This window comes from Siphateles boraxobius, unplaced genomic scaffold (assembly GCF_051911475.1).
Source record: "Siphateles boraxobius isolate OS27281-9 unplaced genomic scaffold, OSU_SipBor_1 16, whole genome shotgun sequence".
Classification (NCBI taxonomy): Eukaryota; Metazoa; Chordata; class Actinopteri; order Cypriniformes; family Leuciscidae; genus Siphateles; species Siphateles boraxobius.
In genome coordinates this window covers 17,380,597-17,396,005 of record NW_027508766.1, presented here as the reverse complement: position 1 = coordinate 17,396,005, position 15,409 = coordinate 17,380,597, and the positions used below count along the sequence as shown (strand labels likewise).

General features: G+C 40.2%; 1 protein-coding gene across 4 annotated transcripts in view; it reads right to left on the bottom strand.

The window, feature by feature from the left end:
• Nucleotides 1–15,409, bottom strand: part of pappab (pregnancy-associated plasma protein A, pappalysin 1b) — a 139,548-nt gene that overhangs the window by 91,868 nt on the left and 32,271 nt on the right. For all 4 annotated transcript variants that reach the window (XR_013204179.1, XM_077231867.1, XM_077231868.1 and 1 more), the window contains exon 7: nt 11,984–12,485. Coding sequence is in view for 3 of the 4 variants with exons in the window: in XM_077231867.1 (XP_077087982.1) it covers nt 11,984–12,485 (502 nt within the window). In the remaining variant the exon portion in view is untranslated. The remainder of the gene's footprint in view (nt 1–11,983; nt 12,486–15,409) is intronic.

The window sequence follows — 15,409 nt, the reverse complement described above, 5'->3', positions numbered from 1 at the left end:
TGCTGGTGAGCCGCATCAAGACTGGGAACCAGTTCTGGTTTGTCCAGAGCGGAGCCACGAGAAGCACTGGGCATCCGTTTTCCCTGATCCGTTCTAGCACCTGAGGCAGGAGCGAGACGGGGGGAAAAGCATAGGGGGGGCAGCGGGGCCATACGTGGGCCAGCGCATCCCTGCTCTTGGAGAAAAAGTTCGGACAGTGAGCGTTTTCTTGGGACGCGAACAGGTCCACCTGCGCTCTGCCGAATGTGTCCCACAGCAGTTGGATCGTCTGCGGGTGCAGCGACTACTCCCCTGCTGGGACATTGTTTCTGGACAGACGGTCTGGTCCCAGATTAAGGCGACCAGGCACATGCGCTGCTTTCAGTGAAAGCAGGTTGTGCTGAGCCCAGACCAGGAGGCGTTCCGTCAGCCTGTAAAGGTTTCGGGACCTGACGCCACCCTGGTGATTTATGTATGCCACCACTGACATGTTGTCCGACCGGACTAAGACATGGCGGCCTTTTATCTGGGGACAAAAGCGCTGTAGCGCGTTGTCTACTGCTAGCAATTCTAGACAGTTTATGTGCAGGAGCTTCTCCCGTTCTGACCACTGGCCGAAGAACGGTCTGCCCTCGAGCAGCGCTCCCCATCCCGAGGTGGAGGCGTCCGTGGACACAACCGTCACACTCGAGGGAGTCCCCAGACTCACGCCTGACTGATACCAGTCGGCTATTTTCCAAGGTTCCAGATCCGAGGCGCATTTCATGTCGACCCTGAGGCGAAACTCGCACTTTCAGCCATAACTGCAGTGGGCGCATGCAAAGCAAGCCCAGCTGGAGCACTGACGATGCCGAAGCCATAAGGCCCAGCATCTTCTGAAACCTTTTGAGCGGGACTATAGAGGCGCGGCGGAAGGATTTTGCGGCACGCTGAATGTCCAGTTCTCGCTCTGGCGATAGCCGTGCTGTCATAGACAGCGAGTCCAGCACTGTTCCCAGAAAAGAGATTTTCTGGCTGGGAAACAGCAAACTTTTCGCCCAATTGACTGTGAGACCCAGATTCTCGACATGCTCGAGCAATGAGGTCCTGTGTTCTATGAGCTCTGAATGTGATCGAGCTAGAATCAGCTATTACGTCCAAGGACGTATATATATATATATATATATATATATATATATATATATATATTTGTGAAGTACATGGTTCTGTGATCTGTGTGTGCTTTCTTTGTTGTTTTGGTGTCTCCTGCTCTCTTTTGGCTCCTCCCACTTTTCACTCTGGCAGGTAATTGATTACCTCTCCAGCTGAATACCTCTCCAGCTGAACCTGCTTATCCAGGAGGGACTCAGCATAAAAGCCAGCAGAACTATCATTCAGGGAGAACTCTTCTCCAGAGCATGGTCTGTGTCCTGCCCGGCCCAGTTGTTGAGAGCTGTTGTGTTCCTTGTTGTGGACCTGTGCAACACCGTGCCCCCTTCTGTTGTTCTGGCTAGAGAACTGTTGCTTTGCTGCCTATTGTTAACCCCTGGAGCCACGCACTGTTTTTTTTGTGAGATGTCCCAGTCCATACCTTTTTGCTTTATCATTTAAGCTGTTATCTGATTATTTGCTTTGTTTATTGTCTGGGAACTGTAGGGAGGTGGGTGCCATCTTTATTTTGCTATCCCCTGTTTTCTCCTGGTTTGTGGTCAGGTAGGGAGAAAGTGTACATTTTCTGTTGTTTATTTTTATTTTCTTTAAGAGGTTTAGTAAGAAAGTGACTCGCCCAGGCAGATTAAACTTTTGTTTGTTATTTTTGGCATTGCCCCCTCCTGAAGTCTTTGTTTCCTTCCCAACTTACACTCCAAGTAAATTGTTGTTAACTTTTTGAATAAACTTGTTGAAAAGAACTCCCTTGTTGTGGTGCTGTGGCAGGACCCTGACCATTGCTCTTTAAAATCTTAAACTTTGTTACGTTCGGACCCCTAGACATTCATAGAACGTAACACAGCCAATCGTCCAAGTAGTTCAACACTCGCATGCCCCGAAGTCTCAGGGGTGCGAGAGCCGCGTCCATACACTGTCTTTGGGTGCCAAAGACAGGCCGAACGGTAGGACTGTGTATTGATAAGCCTGGCCCTCGAAGGCGAATCTCTTGTGAATCGCTTGTGATGTGACGCTATTTGTACTTGGAAATAGGCGTCCTTCAGATCTATTGACATAAACCAGTCTCCTTGGCGCACTTGCGCGAGGATTTTCCTGGTTGTCAGCATTCTGAACTGGCGCTTCATAAGCACTCTGTTCAGCTGTCGCAGATCTAGAATGGATCTGAGACCCCCGTCTTTCATTCGGTACCAGAAAATATCTGCTGTATAGCCCCCCTTCACTCTGAGCCTGAGATAAAGGTTCTATGGCCCCTTTTCTCAGCAGGTTCGCTATTTCGGCTCGAAGTAGATGATATACTTTGTTGTTCACGGCGGGGACGTCGAGCGAACTGTAGCGAATAGCCTCTCTTTATAGTGTTCAACACCCACTCTGATAATAGCTAGGGGTAGAATGAAATCCGGGCTCTGGCCACGGCATTGCAGCGGCCGCTGTCCGTCGGTGAGGAATTCGAGCTATGGCATCTTGCATCTTGAGAAAGATGCAGCTCTTTCAGGAGGGAGAGAAACAGTGAAAAAAGTGTGTGTCGCAGCAGCGAACAAACACACACACTTGAATGGAAAGGATATGACGCCGGAAAGAGTAGCAGGTACGGCGGCTAAAGGCAGCGATGCCAGCGACTTCAGACTCAAGGCTCGTCCCGCTGTATGCTTTTCCTCAGACGGCGCGGCTTCTCACTCCGGATCCAGCGATGCAGATGCTTCGCTGAAGAGATGAAAATCAGTTTGTATCAGCCTATCGATCTGTATTTATAGGCCAAGGCCACGGCTATTCTGGCGGGACGTGACGTATATGGGCGCGAAGTGCCCCATTGGGTGTCATGTCTCACAGGGCCTCTGTCGATAGGCTGCTGCTTTTGCCACAGGTCAGCCAATAGGCACGCAAGCTGCCTTGCCTATGTCTGCATGCTGTCGCAAAGCGTTTTACATTGATTAAAAATTAAGGATAATTTTTGGATTCAATATCTCGTAGAAAAGAGGTTTTCCCCATGGCGTAAGATATTACGCAGTACGAGAGATACTCTTGTAAGAGAACTACTGTATGTTTATGTGCCTGCTATGTGCTAGTCACATTTAGCGTTGTTAAAGATAAATGTTTCTTTGTACAATCTTCATATTCAATTTCTCTAATTGCTGTCCTGCTGTAAAGCACGCAAATGTAAATTGCTTTTTAGGCCATGCATGGAACGGCCATTGAGTGTGACCTGGATGCAGCAGTAAGTCATGGGATATTTTGCTAATTAATTGGTAACTTTAATATGTCTGGTCTCTTGAAATCCTTTCGGTGAGTTTTTATTATGTTTTACTCAATGAAAATGTAATTTTCAAATGTATACAGATTAATGCAGGCGTAGCCTAAGCTCAACATAAAGCAGCGTAGGATTCGGCATACAGACCACCCAAATAACCCAAGGCCCCCTCATCCCATAAAATGCATTTCCTCTCTTAATCTATGTATCTTCACCTCACAATGAAATGCCAAGAATAGAGCAATGGAGAATGGCGGTTAAGGGAGCGCAGGATCAATTGAGGAGGCAGAGGGGGTGGTACGGTATTTTTCACCCGGACGCCCATCTGTCTGCATTACCAGTCCTTAAATCTTCCTGCTATCGACCCAGCCGCTTATGGGGCTCGGGTTTACGAAAACATTTTAATCTCGAATCAGATCAACCCTTAAACCTCTGTCTGCACATGTGCTTCTCAGATCCTTTACACCGCTTTAACTTCCGGCCTGCAGGAACACAAACTTGGAGGGATTGCGCAGTGTGCGGAAAGCCTCACAGCTGGTTCAGGTATATTCGACTCAATCAGCTCCACCATGAGGCTCTAAAACCCCACAAGCTCCTCCAGCTGCAGACTTCCCAAACAGTCAAATATGGGTCAGAGAGCCTCAGTGGTGTGAGAACTGCTGAGTGCCAGAGGACACTTTGCTAGAACTGCACGCGGAGTCTGAGCCAACCCCCAAAGGCAGGAGCTGGAAGATCTTGGCCCGCAATGTGGTCTTGTGGCTGTGTTTTTCTAAGACATGTTTGTTGTGGAGAGGCAGTGCAAAGCTAAAAGAGTACTGCTGCTATCCTTAACAGCCACAGTGACTCCTGAGGTAGACCGTTGGCTCGGCTTCCACAACGAGGAAAGGATATTTTGCCCGTTAAATCGAGTAAGTATCAATTTAGACATCAATATCTTGTGGCTACATTACGAACTTGCGGCGAGGCTGTTTGTTTGTGAAATCATAATCATTTATTTGAGCAACTGGAGCTTTTGTGCATCACTTAAAGCACTCAGAGGAGATCATTCTCGAAATGGAAATGAAATCAGCGTTCAAATGAAATTTTTTAGTCACAAGAGTAACAATTCAGATGTTGCAATCTGTCACAGCACCTTCCTGTTGTCGTGTTTAAGGACGATAACAATATTTTTCAAGCCTCTATGCTGGAATTTGTGGTAGTTCATGACATCATCGCTATTCCCATGTGGGATACCCCACAGTAGTGTGGGAAAACATTGTAGCTATGAGCCCTTCACTCTTAAGTCAATAGGGTGGGAGCGTGCAACACTGACAATGTTCAGGAAACACACTGGCAGTTAAACAAGACAGTAACCAGACACTAAAGCAGCTCAAACCTCTGGGTATAAATATGACCAGTTTCACTTCCTGAAATCGTAGGTTTTCATCTGTCCAGAGTTTTTTCTCTCTTTTTTTTCTTTTTTTCTCCAAATTACCATATGGGTTAATGACATATAAAGGGAACAGAACACATTCAGTCATAAGCAGTGAAATGAAAAACAACAACAACAGCAAAAAACCTGCAAAGTCTCGAGACGCGTTTTTAAAAGTTGAACTTATTGGATGAATAGAGGATACTGGGGTGGGTGGTTGGGGGTGTTGGGGGGCCCCCCCAAAATAACAGCCGTTGCAACAACATTCAAGTGCGTGAATAGCGGTCAGCGCCCCCCTCTTAAAGGGATAGTTCACCCAAAAATTGTACGTATTTACTCACCCTCATGTTGTTCCAACCCCGTAAGACCTGCGTTCATCTTCGGAACACGAATTACAATATTTTTGATGAAATCTGAGAGCTGGATCACTCCTCCATACTCCTCCATAGGCTTCAAAAGGATTGAAACTTGCCGGCCTTGAAATGTTATTAAAGACATCGTTAAAATAGTCCAAGTGACTAGAGTGGCGCAATCTTAAGTTTATCAAGTGACGAGAATACTTTGTGCGCAAAAACAAACAAAAATAACGACTTTATTTCAACTATACATTTCCTTCTCTGTTGGCCTCTAATCAGTTAATTTAGTGTAATAGCGTAGAGCTACGTTACACGTAGGCTCACTATTGGCCGACGCTGGTCATGTGGGTGATGCGTGTGACGTACAACAACAGAAGCTCTACGCTATTACACTAGTGAACTGACTCGAGGCCCACAGAGAAGGACATGAATAGTTAAAATAAAGTCATTATTTTTGTTTTTTTGCGCACAAAAAGTATTCTCGTCTTTTGATAAACTTAAGATTTAGACACTGTAGTCACTTGGACTATTTTAACGATGTCTGTAATAACTTTTCGGGGCCTGCAAGTTCAATCCCTCAAGAAGCCTATGGAGGAGTATGGAGGAGTGATCCAGCTCTCAGATTTCATCAAAAATATCTTAATTCGTGTTCCGAAGATTAACGAAGGTCTTACGGGTTTGGAACAACATGAGGGTGAGTAAATACTGACAGAATTTTCACTTTTGGGTGAACTAACCCTGTAATAAAGCGGCATCGAACTGCAATTACACTGAATCGTTCTTCTTCAGACCGTTGACTTGTCACCGCTGGAACAAGCCCAACATAGAAGTTGCTCGCCGTAGAAAAGCCCCTCTTCAGCGGACCGAAACTCAAGCTGCTATTGTGAACTCGCCACTCCGCTGCTGTGCGTGTTCCGGTGAAAAGACGAACAAGAAGCTGAGCTGAGCTCGTGACGTGAGGCGCTGTCAAAAGCTATATATATTTGTGCTTTTATATATTGCTCATCCAAAGCATCACTGAAATATTTAAATGTTTCTGTTTATTCAAATTTGAGATCCACTGCCCTAACATAACAGTCTACTAATACTCTAATGAGAGTCAGTCGACATAGTTGCATAGGTACTTATAGTTAATAGAATGACTAAAGTGAACCATCGAAATAAAGTGTAACCAAAATAAATAGTATCAAATGAGAGTACACACATCTTGATCATTTTCAAATCTTTTTTTCTTGTACTTTTCTTTTACAAATTATTAATATATATATATATATATATATGTATATATATATATATATATATATATATATATATATATATACACACATAACCTCTTAACTACCTTCAAAATATCTAATATTTAAAAAACAAACAAACATTGACACAGTCATGAGGGTCTGACAGGGGTCCTCTCTTATAATGTAATTTTATTGTTTTTTGTTTTTTTTCTGAATATTTCTGTATGAGTTTGTTGGTTGTACCACATGGAATTTATTTGGTTGTCAACCACTTTTAAAGTATTAATAAGTAAAGCATTTCATATGCTTTTCTAAAAAATTATTAAAAAAATATGCCAAATTACTCTTTTTTTAACCTATATCATAATTTTAGAGCAGTTGTATCACCCTGACATTGTGACTTTATGTCTCCCAAAAAATCATAAAATTAACTTGAATTCAGAAATTAGAAACATGTACATCATAGGAGAGGTGTAGAGTATTAATGCTATTTAATGTCACAAATTAAAACCTGACTTTAAAGTCAGTTGTTGTTGTTGTTTTCGACATGCTAATCTAAAGTGTGAATTATGAAAATGTCTCTGCAAAGACTAAGAAAAGAAATGTCATCTAGCAAAATATGGACTGAAAACTTGTATGATTTTTTTGTGCAATGTGGTCTGCACTTCAATGCAGCTGGACTTTAAAACAAGCTACGCAGAAGAGTGAGATATATAAGTCTGTCTTTTCTGGTGCTTGTAATTGAGCTCTATAGAGGAGCACACACATACTCCTCAGCGACACCAGCCTTTCTGAAGGTACTCATCTCTTTCAGCCCAGATGCTGGAAAAATCATATTATAGTATTCGCTGTATACCTTCAAAAGAAATCAAAGAGATGCAACTCATAATGCTAAGCCCTCTGTGCAGCTGCTCGCTGCTAGAAGTGCTTAGGAGGAGAATGATGATCTAAAAACATAATTACTCCAAAGGAGTGGAAATAATTTGTCATTTAAAACCAAAATCAGAGTTCACATGGCTACATAAAAACAACAACACAACCTCAATTGTATAATTTACCAAACCACAGCTGTTTGGTCATACCGCAACTCAACCCAAGAGATCCATCAAGTGGTGTTTACTATACGCTGTGTATCAATGAAAGCTGGAATCCATGACAGCTAAAAATGTGAAATTCTTGCAATCTTGACCTTCAAGTAGGTAAAACGCAATCTCTTCAGATTACTACAGGAAAACAACAAGACACCGCACACAAACAGATGTCTAACACAAAATGTCTTGCTTGTAAATAGATAATTTATGAAAATACCTATAGCATTATGAAGTCTCTGCTTTAGTGTCCTGTTATTTTCAACAGAAACTAACTTCAAGTATGCATGCAACAGCTTTTAAATCAGTTATGCACAAGATACAATTACATTTGCATATCCTGCATATGCTGAGAGAATGCAGATTACATTTTTTCTCTAGGTCATGTGTTCTTTTACAACACTTTGTCTTGTTGTTGTGTGACAATCATATTGATACAATTAAAATGAAAACAGTAGGACATGCTGTTTAATCACTCTCCATATACTATAACAGCGGTGATCTATAGCGGCTGTTCTTTGGCTGAGATCAGATATTACAGCACATTCCCCTGCCACACTGAAGAGCTCTCATTAGGAAGCCTGCCTCTTTTAGCCAGACACAACTTTGATTGGGGTTGCTTTCACTGGTCACAATGAGTGATTGCCTGCCTCTATTGGAGCCAAGGCTTGCACCTGGAGGATGAAATGGCCATGTAATTTTGTGCCACTCTGGAGCTGACAAAACACTTTACGGCCCTTGTTTTCCTGGACGATATGAAAACGATCTCTAGTTAATTGTCACACAGTGATGAAGGATCAGGACTGTGTGGACTCAGCAAAGGCCACCCACTTAGAGGGCGGAAAACCGAAGAAGAAGGGTGAACAACCGATAGTGGACGATAACAACAATGGGACTGACAAGAATCATGCATGTAGAAATGCTTTTCATTTCAGGTATAGCAAACTGTTAACTGATCAAGCAAACCTCATCAAATGATTACTGTTAATTTAGTTCATTTATTATTTGGTGAACAACTCCCACCCTTCAACTGAAGTACATAACAAAGCAGTAATTATGAGTTTTGTCCTGCCACCATTTTTGCTGGCTCAGTAAAAAAAAAAAAATATGTAATATAAAATGAATATATTGTATATATATATATATATATATATATACATATACATACATATATAAGTACTACTATATATATATGTACTACTGTTCAAAAGGTTGGGGTCAATACAATTTTTTTTAAGAAATTAATACTTTTCTTCAGAAAGGACGCATTAAATTGTGCATTAAAAAAGACATTTATATTAATGCAAAATATTTATTTTTTAATTAAATGCTTTTCTCTTGAACTTTCAAAGAATCCTGAAAAAAATGAATCACGGTTTGCTCAAAAATATGAAGCAGCATAACTGTTTTCTACTGTGATAATAATCCTAAATGTTTCTTGAGCATCAAATAATCCTATTAGAATGATTTCTGAAGAATCATGTGACACTGAAGACTGGAGTAATGATGCTGAAAATTCAGCTTTGGTCACAGGAATAAATTACACTGTACTATATATTCACATAGAAAATAAATGCAGCCTTGGTGAGCAGAAGAGGCTTCTTTTAAAAACATAAAAAATCTTACAGGCCCCAAACTTTTGAACAGCACTGTATATATATATATATGACTTTTTTTGCAATGTACTACAATGTGCTATATGAAATAATAATATTTAAAGCCTTCAGCCTTTTGGGGTCATTTCTTTTTTAAAGAATTAAATACTTTTCTTCAGCAAGGACGCATTGATAATGTTTCTATTTCAAATAACTGCTGTTCTTTTGTACTTTCTATTCATAATAAAATCCTGAAAAAAAAACTGCATCACGGTTTCTGCAAAAATATAAATCAGCTCAAACATTTTAAAATTTGGACACATTTTCAGGAAAATTATGTCACAGTTTTGACAAAAAAAAACTTGTTAGCAAAGTAAATGTCACCTTGGTGACAAGTTGAAGTCACCAGGTCAAACACATGTATAAGGTCAAATAATGTAAGATTTAGGAGCAGCACAACACTCTTTTTTTCAACTCAGAGTGACCCCAAGCCAACAGTCCATACAACTTACTGTTGAGCCCTGAATTACATGTTCATACTATCCAACTACTGCAGTGAATTCCTTTAGACAAGCCTCAATGCAATAAAATATCAGTACTCAAGAAAAAAAAGAAAAGAAAAAGTAACTCATACCCTTGGTACCCTCGAGGATTCAATTGTTCTGGTACTGAATAATGAATTTGGCTTTTAGCTGAAGTGAAGGTCTTTCTGAAATATCCTGTATTCCTCCTCAGAACAGCTTTCTCAACAGCACTTTTGCTTTGTGTTAATGAATTTCAAATGAGAGGAGTTTTATGCTGATCCCAGAGCAGTACAAGCCTGCTGAAACACTGACTGATTTACACACCATCTGGTGAATACCATGCAGCATTAATATATAAAAGAAACCTTTTCAATAAAAAACAAACAAACACATTATCTGAGTAGATTAAGCTGTTGGCTAATGAATCGGGATACCTTGCTAACACAACTTGGAGAGTGCAACTACAAACTAAACACAGCTTTAATGTATGTTTGGATATGTCAGTATAAATACTACTTTTTAATTCTGCAACGATTTGTTATATTATATTATATATAATATCTAGAATTTATTTGTTAAGATGAAAAGACCTCACGTCTTTTCCTAATGTACAGCTGCTACAGCTGTCACTGTATTCACTGTTGTTTCACTTGTCAGCCAACTTATTAGAAACAAGAAAAGACACCAAAAACAGCCCCTAGTTAAAACAGTGAAGTTCATCGGGTTCACGTTGGGTCTTGTTTATATGCACTGATTTGATTTTTTGTGAAAGCTAATGTACATTACTGGCAGCCTGCCAACTGAGGTGTGGTCTTGTTCTGCTGGAGAGGCCAGCATTCAGAAACAAAGAAGAAGAAAAAAAAAGGCCAGCACAATTGATGCACAAAAGGAAACAAAGACTATGCCTGGCTACTAAATGACAAAAGTATTCATTAATGTATTGCTAATAAGAGGCATGTTTGCCAGAAATAAATAATGGGTGGTCAATAGGCATTTTTAATTGTATCCATGTTTCATGTTTATAGTCATTTCAAGAAATTGTCCCAAATTCATTGCAGAGTTTCACAATACAAGTTTGGAGAAAAAAAAATCAATCCATCCATCCATCCATCCATCCATCCATCCATCTATCCATCCATCTATCTATCCATCTATCTTATTTATCTGAGGTGGAATCTATCTGTCATGTTGTTGGCCTGTTTCTGCTGTCATCAAAGAGGCAGAGGCTCTTCAAACGCTCTCCAAAAGTTTTGAGGTCACTCCGAATTTATGAGTATCCCATGAAGTTAAACTGCCTGGGAATACTTCAGAATGTATCTCTCAGAAGACAACAAGCTAGCCGTGAAATTCTTTGAGCTGACCTGAACCCCCAGCCCAAGGAGTAAAGGCTATGCCTGAAGACCTCACACAAAGTACCTAAGACTTCCACACAACGGCAAAGCACATCAACACATGGCTTAAGCAAAGAAACCATGTGCAAGTGTTCCCAGAAATGTCTTGAATAGTGTAGTGTCATTCAGTAATAATTTGTTTGATATTTACATTCTACATATTTACTTTATAGCGTGCCTTTTCTTTTAATTTGTACAGGCGGAAGATGATCACTATGCAGTAACAAAGCAGCACTGTCATAAACGGCAGCCAAAAGAAATAAAGACAGTGACAATATGTAGACAACATTTCTGAATGGTTAGTGTGGCGAGCAGGACGAGGTCGAGGGCCGTGAGAGAGCGGCACGAGGCCGGTGGCCTGACTACTGATGAGCGAAACCTGCGCAACGCACTGGTCTCGTATCTCTCACGGAGGAGCAGAAACATAAAAGGAGGAGCGACGACAGTGGAGACTGAGAGAGGCCAGGCCTGGATTTTATTTGATGGGGTTTTTTTTGTATTATGTGTGGCGGCAGTCGACCGTGAGGGACTGTGTAGTTATCTTCTAGTCATTGATTAGCATATTATGTCATGATAATCTATAAATCATGTTTTGGGGGCAGGGTTTATGTAAATGTTATGGTTAGTGATGTCACTAACCCGGGAGGAATGTTGTGTAGTCCATACCAGCCGTTTATTGTAGTCCTTAAAAAGCTATTTCTTTAAAAGAAAATATCTCCCTTTGCTTTGAACGTTGAGCGTCGTAACTTTGCAGATGTTGTTTATGCTCAAACAGCAACATTATACACTAACTAAAATTAGAAAAGTGAATTCATAATCAACCACCCCTTAAACTAAGATTAATAAATGCTGAAGAAGTATTGTTCATTCTTAGTTCATATTAACTAAGGTAGTTAACTAATGTTAACTAGTCAACCTTATTGTAAAGTGTTACCATAAAAACTATAATAGTATAAATTATTAAAATTATTATTGTAATGAAACATTAGATTCACACTCCTAATCCTTACCTGTCCACGTATTTCAGAGTGGGTTCCTGAAGGATCAGCCCGTGTGGTGAGTGTGTAAACGGTGGCTGGCGAATCAGTCTATAGTGTAGAGGATGACACGACCGGCACAAGGCATTGTCTGGCTTTGAGGCGAGCAATGTGGCGTCGATTTCCAAGTGCTGCTCCATGGTGAAGAACTGCACCCCATACACCTCCTCCTTCACATCTAGCTTCAGCGTTAATGGTGTGTCACAGAACACATACTGTGGACCCAGCGAGATGTTGTTACCACTAAGGGTCAGCAGAAGGATGTCATGGATTGCAGGCAGTCCAGTCTCTTCCAGAGAGAAGAAGGTGACCCAAACAATGAGGGAGTCAGGTACTAGCAGATAGGCAAACTCGAGCTGGAGCATACAGCCTTGGGGTGGGCAGGACGCTGAGCCAACACTACTCGAGTCTAGGCCGGCGTTTGGGCTCCAAGTGCTGACACTCGCTTCACATGCCTGCTCTACATCTGGTGGACCTAAGGACGAAAGCAAAGGATGGAATCCAAGAACATGTCTCAAACTTGGTAGCACACACACACAGAAAAAAAACATTTTATTTACCCTTTAATCAAATTCATCAAATTTATGGTAAGAAATGTCAGCTATGGTTGCCAAAACTTTACCGTAAAAAAATATGGTAGCAACATTTTAGGTTTCACGGAACCGAACCTAAATTTACGGCAAAAACCCTGTATATCATTAACTGTTATAAAATTACATCCTACCACTCTGTTTTGTACATGTACAATATACTGATAACCAACTCAATAATACAGGTGGTAAAAGAAACAGATAATGAGTATATTCTATATTTTTTATATTATTTAAAAGTGTATTTTGTGTTGTGAAGGTCCCAATTTGGGCCATTTTTAAAGTAATTTTCATCTCAAAGTCAAATCTGTGGATTAATCATTTTTTTAACTGGTTGCGTAAAATAGGCATATAATATTGTAATTCACTAATAAGGTGCACAGGGTCATGTACACAAATACAAAACAGTACAACACATGACACTAAAATAATGTAATAAACATTAATTAAATAATATAAGATGTGACATAAAACCAGAATGTTTCATAACTGATAACAAAAACTAACAAGAAACATAATTATTAAAACAATATACAATTAAACGTAAAGTCTCATGCAGGGGAAATCAGATATGGATTTTCAATCTAAATTATAAGATGATGATTTGTTTTTAATTCCAAAGTCTGAACATTATTTGACTGTAAATATACTTGAAATGTCCTGTTAAATCTATTAAAGGTGTTTAAAAGAGCTCCGTATAAGGGAACTTTTACAGTAACATTTTACAGTATTAAAAAAAAAATACGCTGTAGCGTGCTTTCCAAGGAATTGCTATGGGGTTGAAAACCCTTAAACCTAAGAATAACCAATAGTAATACTGATGTTTGCCTTAGCAAGCACCACTAATTGTTTACAGATGAACATAAAAGACTGTAGAAACAATCCTGAATGATATCAATTGCACTGCGTTCTGTTATTACATATGATTATTGGGTTCTTGGAACAGTTTCTAAGATGGCCAAATGATGTTCTTCGGTGAGATGGCAGGAGGTCATGGGGAGAATTCTGGCCCTGGGCCTAGTTTTCCCTTTTTAGAAACTGTCAAGAGGTCATTGTGAGGCATCTGAAGGGGGAGGGGACCGTAGAGGGAGTGAGCTTGACAGGGAGGCCCCACTGAAGCTCCGAAGGAAAATGTGCTTAAAACGGGACCTACAGCAGTGGCTAACAGCTACAAGCTTCCTGTTGAACTAAGTAAAGATAATAATTATTTTATATTATAATGATGAGTTTCTGTGGAGCATTATTTATTTGATTCCAGCTAACTTTGTTGGCATGCAGAACAAAGTCACTGTGGACAGCTTAAATACTCAAGCAGATGAGAATGGTCCTTCATCCTATATGGGTTGTGTAAACCTAGGCAACTGGCTTGTTGTTAATATTTAATTACTACAATAGTACTATTTCACTAGAAATGACATCAAAAGTGGAAAAGATTGGTAAAAAAAACTGGTACATTTGGTAAAAAATGTACATTTACAAACAAACGAATCACCAACCGCAACTTTCTTTATTTTTCTAGCCCAACTGTCACAGAATGGAACAAACAGGATTGTGAGATATCAAAGGCAGAGAACGATACATATATGCTGCCTTCAAAAATTGTTAAAATGAAGGTATAAGGAAGTGAAGCTAACATTGGATTCGGATGTCACTTTATGCCATATCCGAATGCAGCATTTTTAAGCTTTCAGATGCAGCCATAGATTTTTTAAACACCACTAAAAAGATGAAAAAAATAACTTTTAATAACTTTCCATAACTTTTATGCAGTGTGTAATATCAGAACAGCATATAAACTCAACAAGTATTTGGTTGCATTGGAAATGAAAATACCAAACCAATTGGCATCTGTAAATAAATATTATGTTAGCCTTTCCTGAACCTTTTTGACCAACTGGTGTTGCATTGATTTAAGTGGAGGTATGAAGTTAGTTCTTCTCAGGTTCCCATGTTTCCTAACAGAGTAACCACAGGTTTAGTGATTGGTTTAGTGGTTTAGGTCACATTTGAACATGATTCACTAAGGCTAACGTAACCACATCCAGAACGTTTCCAAATGCTTTATTACCCTAATTTTGAACAGCACATCTAGTTTTTATTTTATTTTTATTTTTTACTTTTTATTGTTTAATTAACTAAACCTGATTAACTAAAATGTGGATTAATCAGGCTAATATTCTCAAATATTCTCTCGAATTTCCCTGTGGGGAATTCCTGAAGATGTTCATTGACTATACTATTATGTATACCTTTGTATTTTATATCTGAGCTGCTTTTATTTATTTATTTAGTTAGTTAGTTAGTTAGTTAGTTAGTTAGTTTGTTCCCTTTCAGTCGCTCACGTTCGACGCGTTCGACGTAGTCAAAGTGTTGACTGATTGGGATCAGCTTAGGGAGCCTGTCATCTTCGAGTACTGTTAAAACGAGGCAATGCACATTGGCGTGCGTGAAATCCATCACAAACTCCGGCCCCACGGCGCGGGTATAAATATGGAAGGGGATGCACGCACTAGTTGTCTTTCGCTTCGGAGCCGATCCGTCTTCGTGTCGTTTGTTTGTCTGAAGATATGCTCTTAAAATTAGTGATATTTATCACACCTAGGTGTTGAGCAATGCTCCTGTCTTGTCTGCGCACATCGCAGTCTACTGGCAAAGGACGCGATGCAGTACCTCCCTCCAGCCGATATGAAGGCCGGCTTCTATAAGCCCGTACTTCATTGTACCCTAGAGAGGTGGGTCACAACCATCTTGGTCCTGTGTTAGTTGAGATGGGCCCTTTTTCAAATGCCTCAGTTCAATTTGTTACACA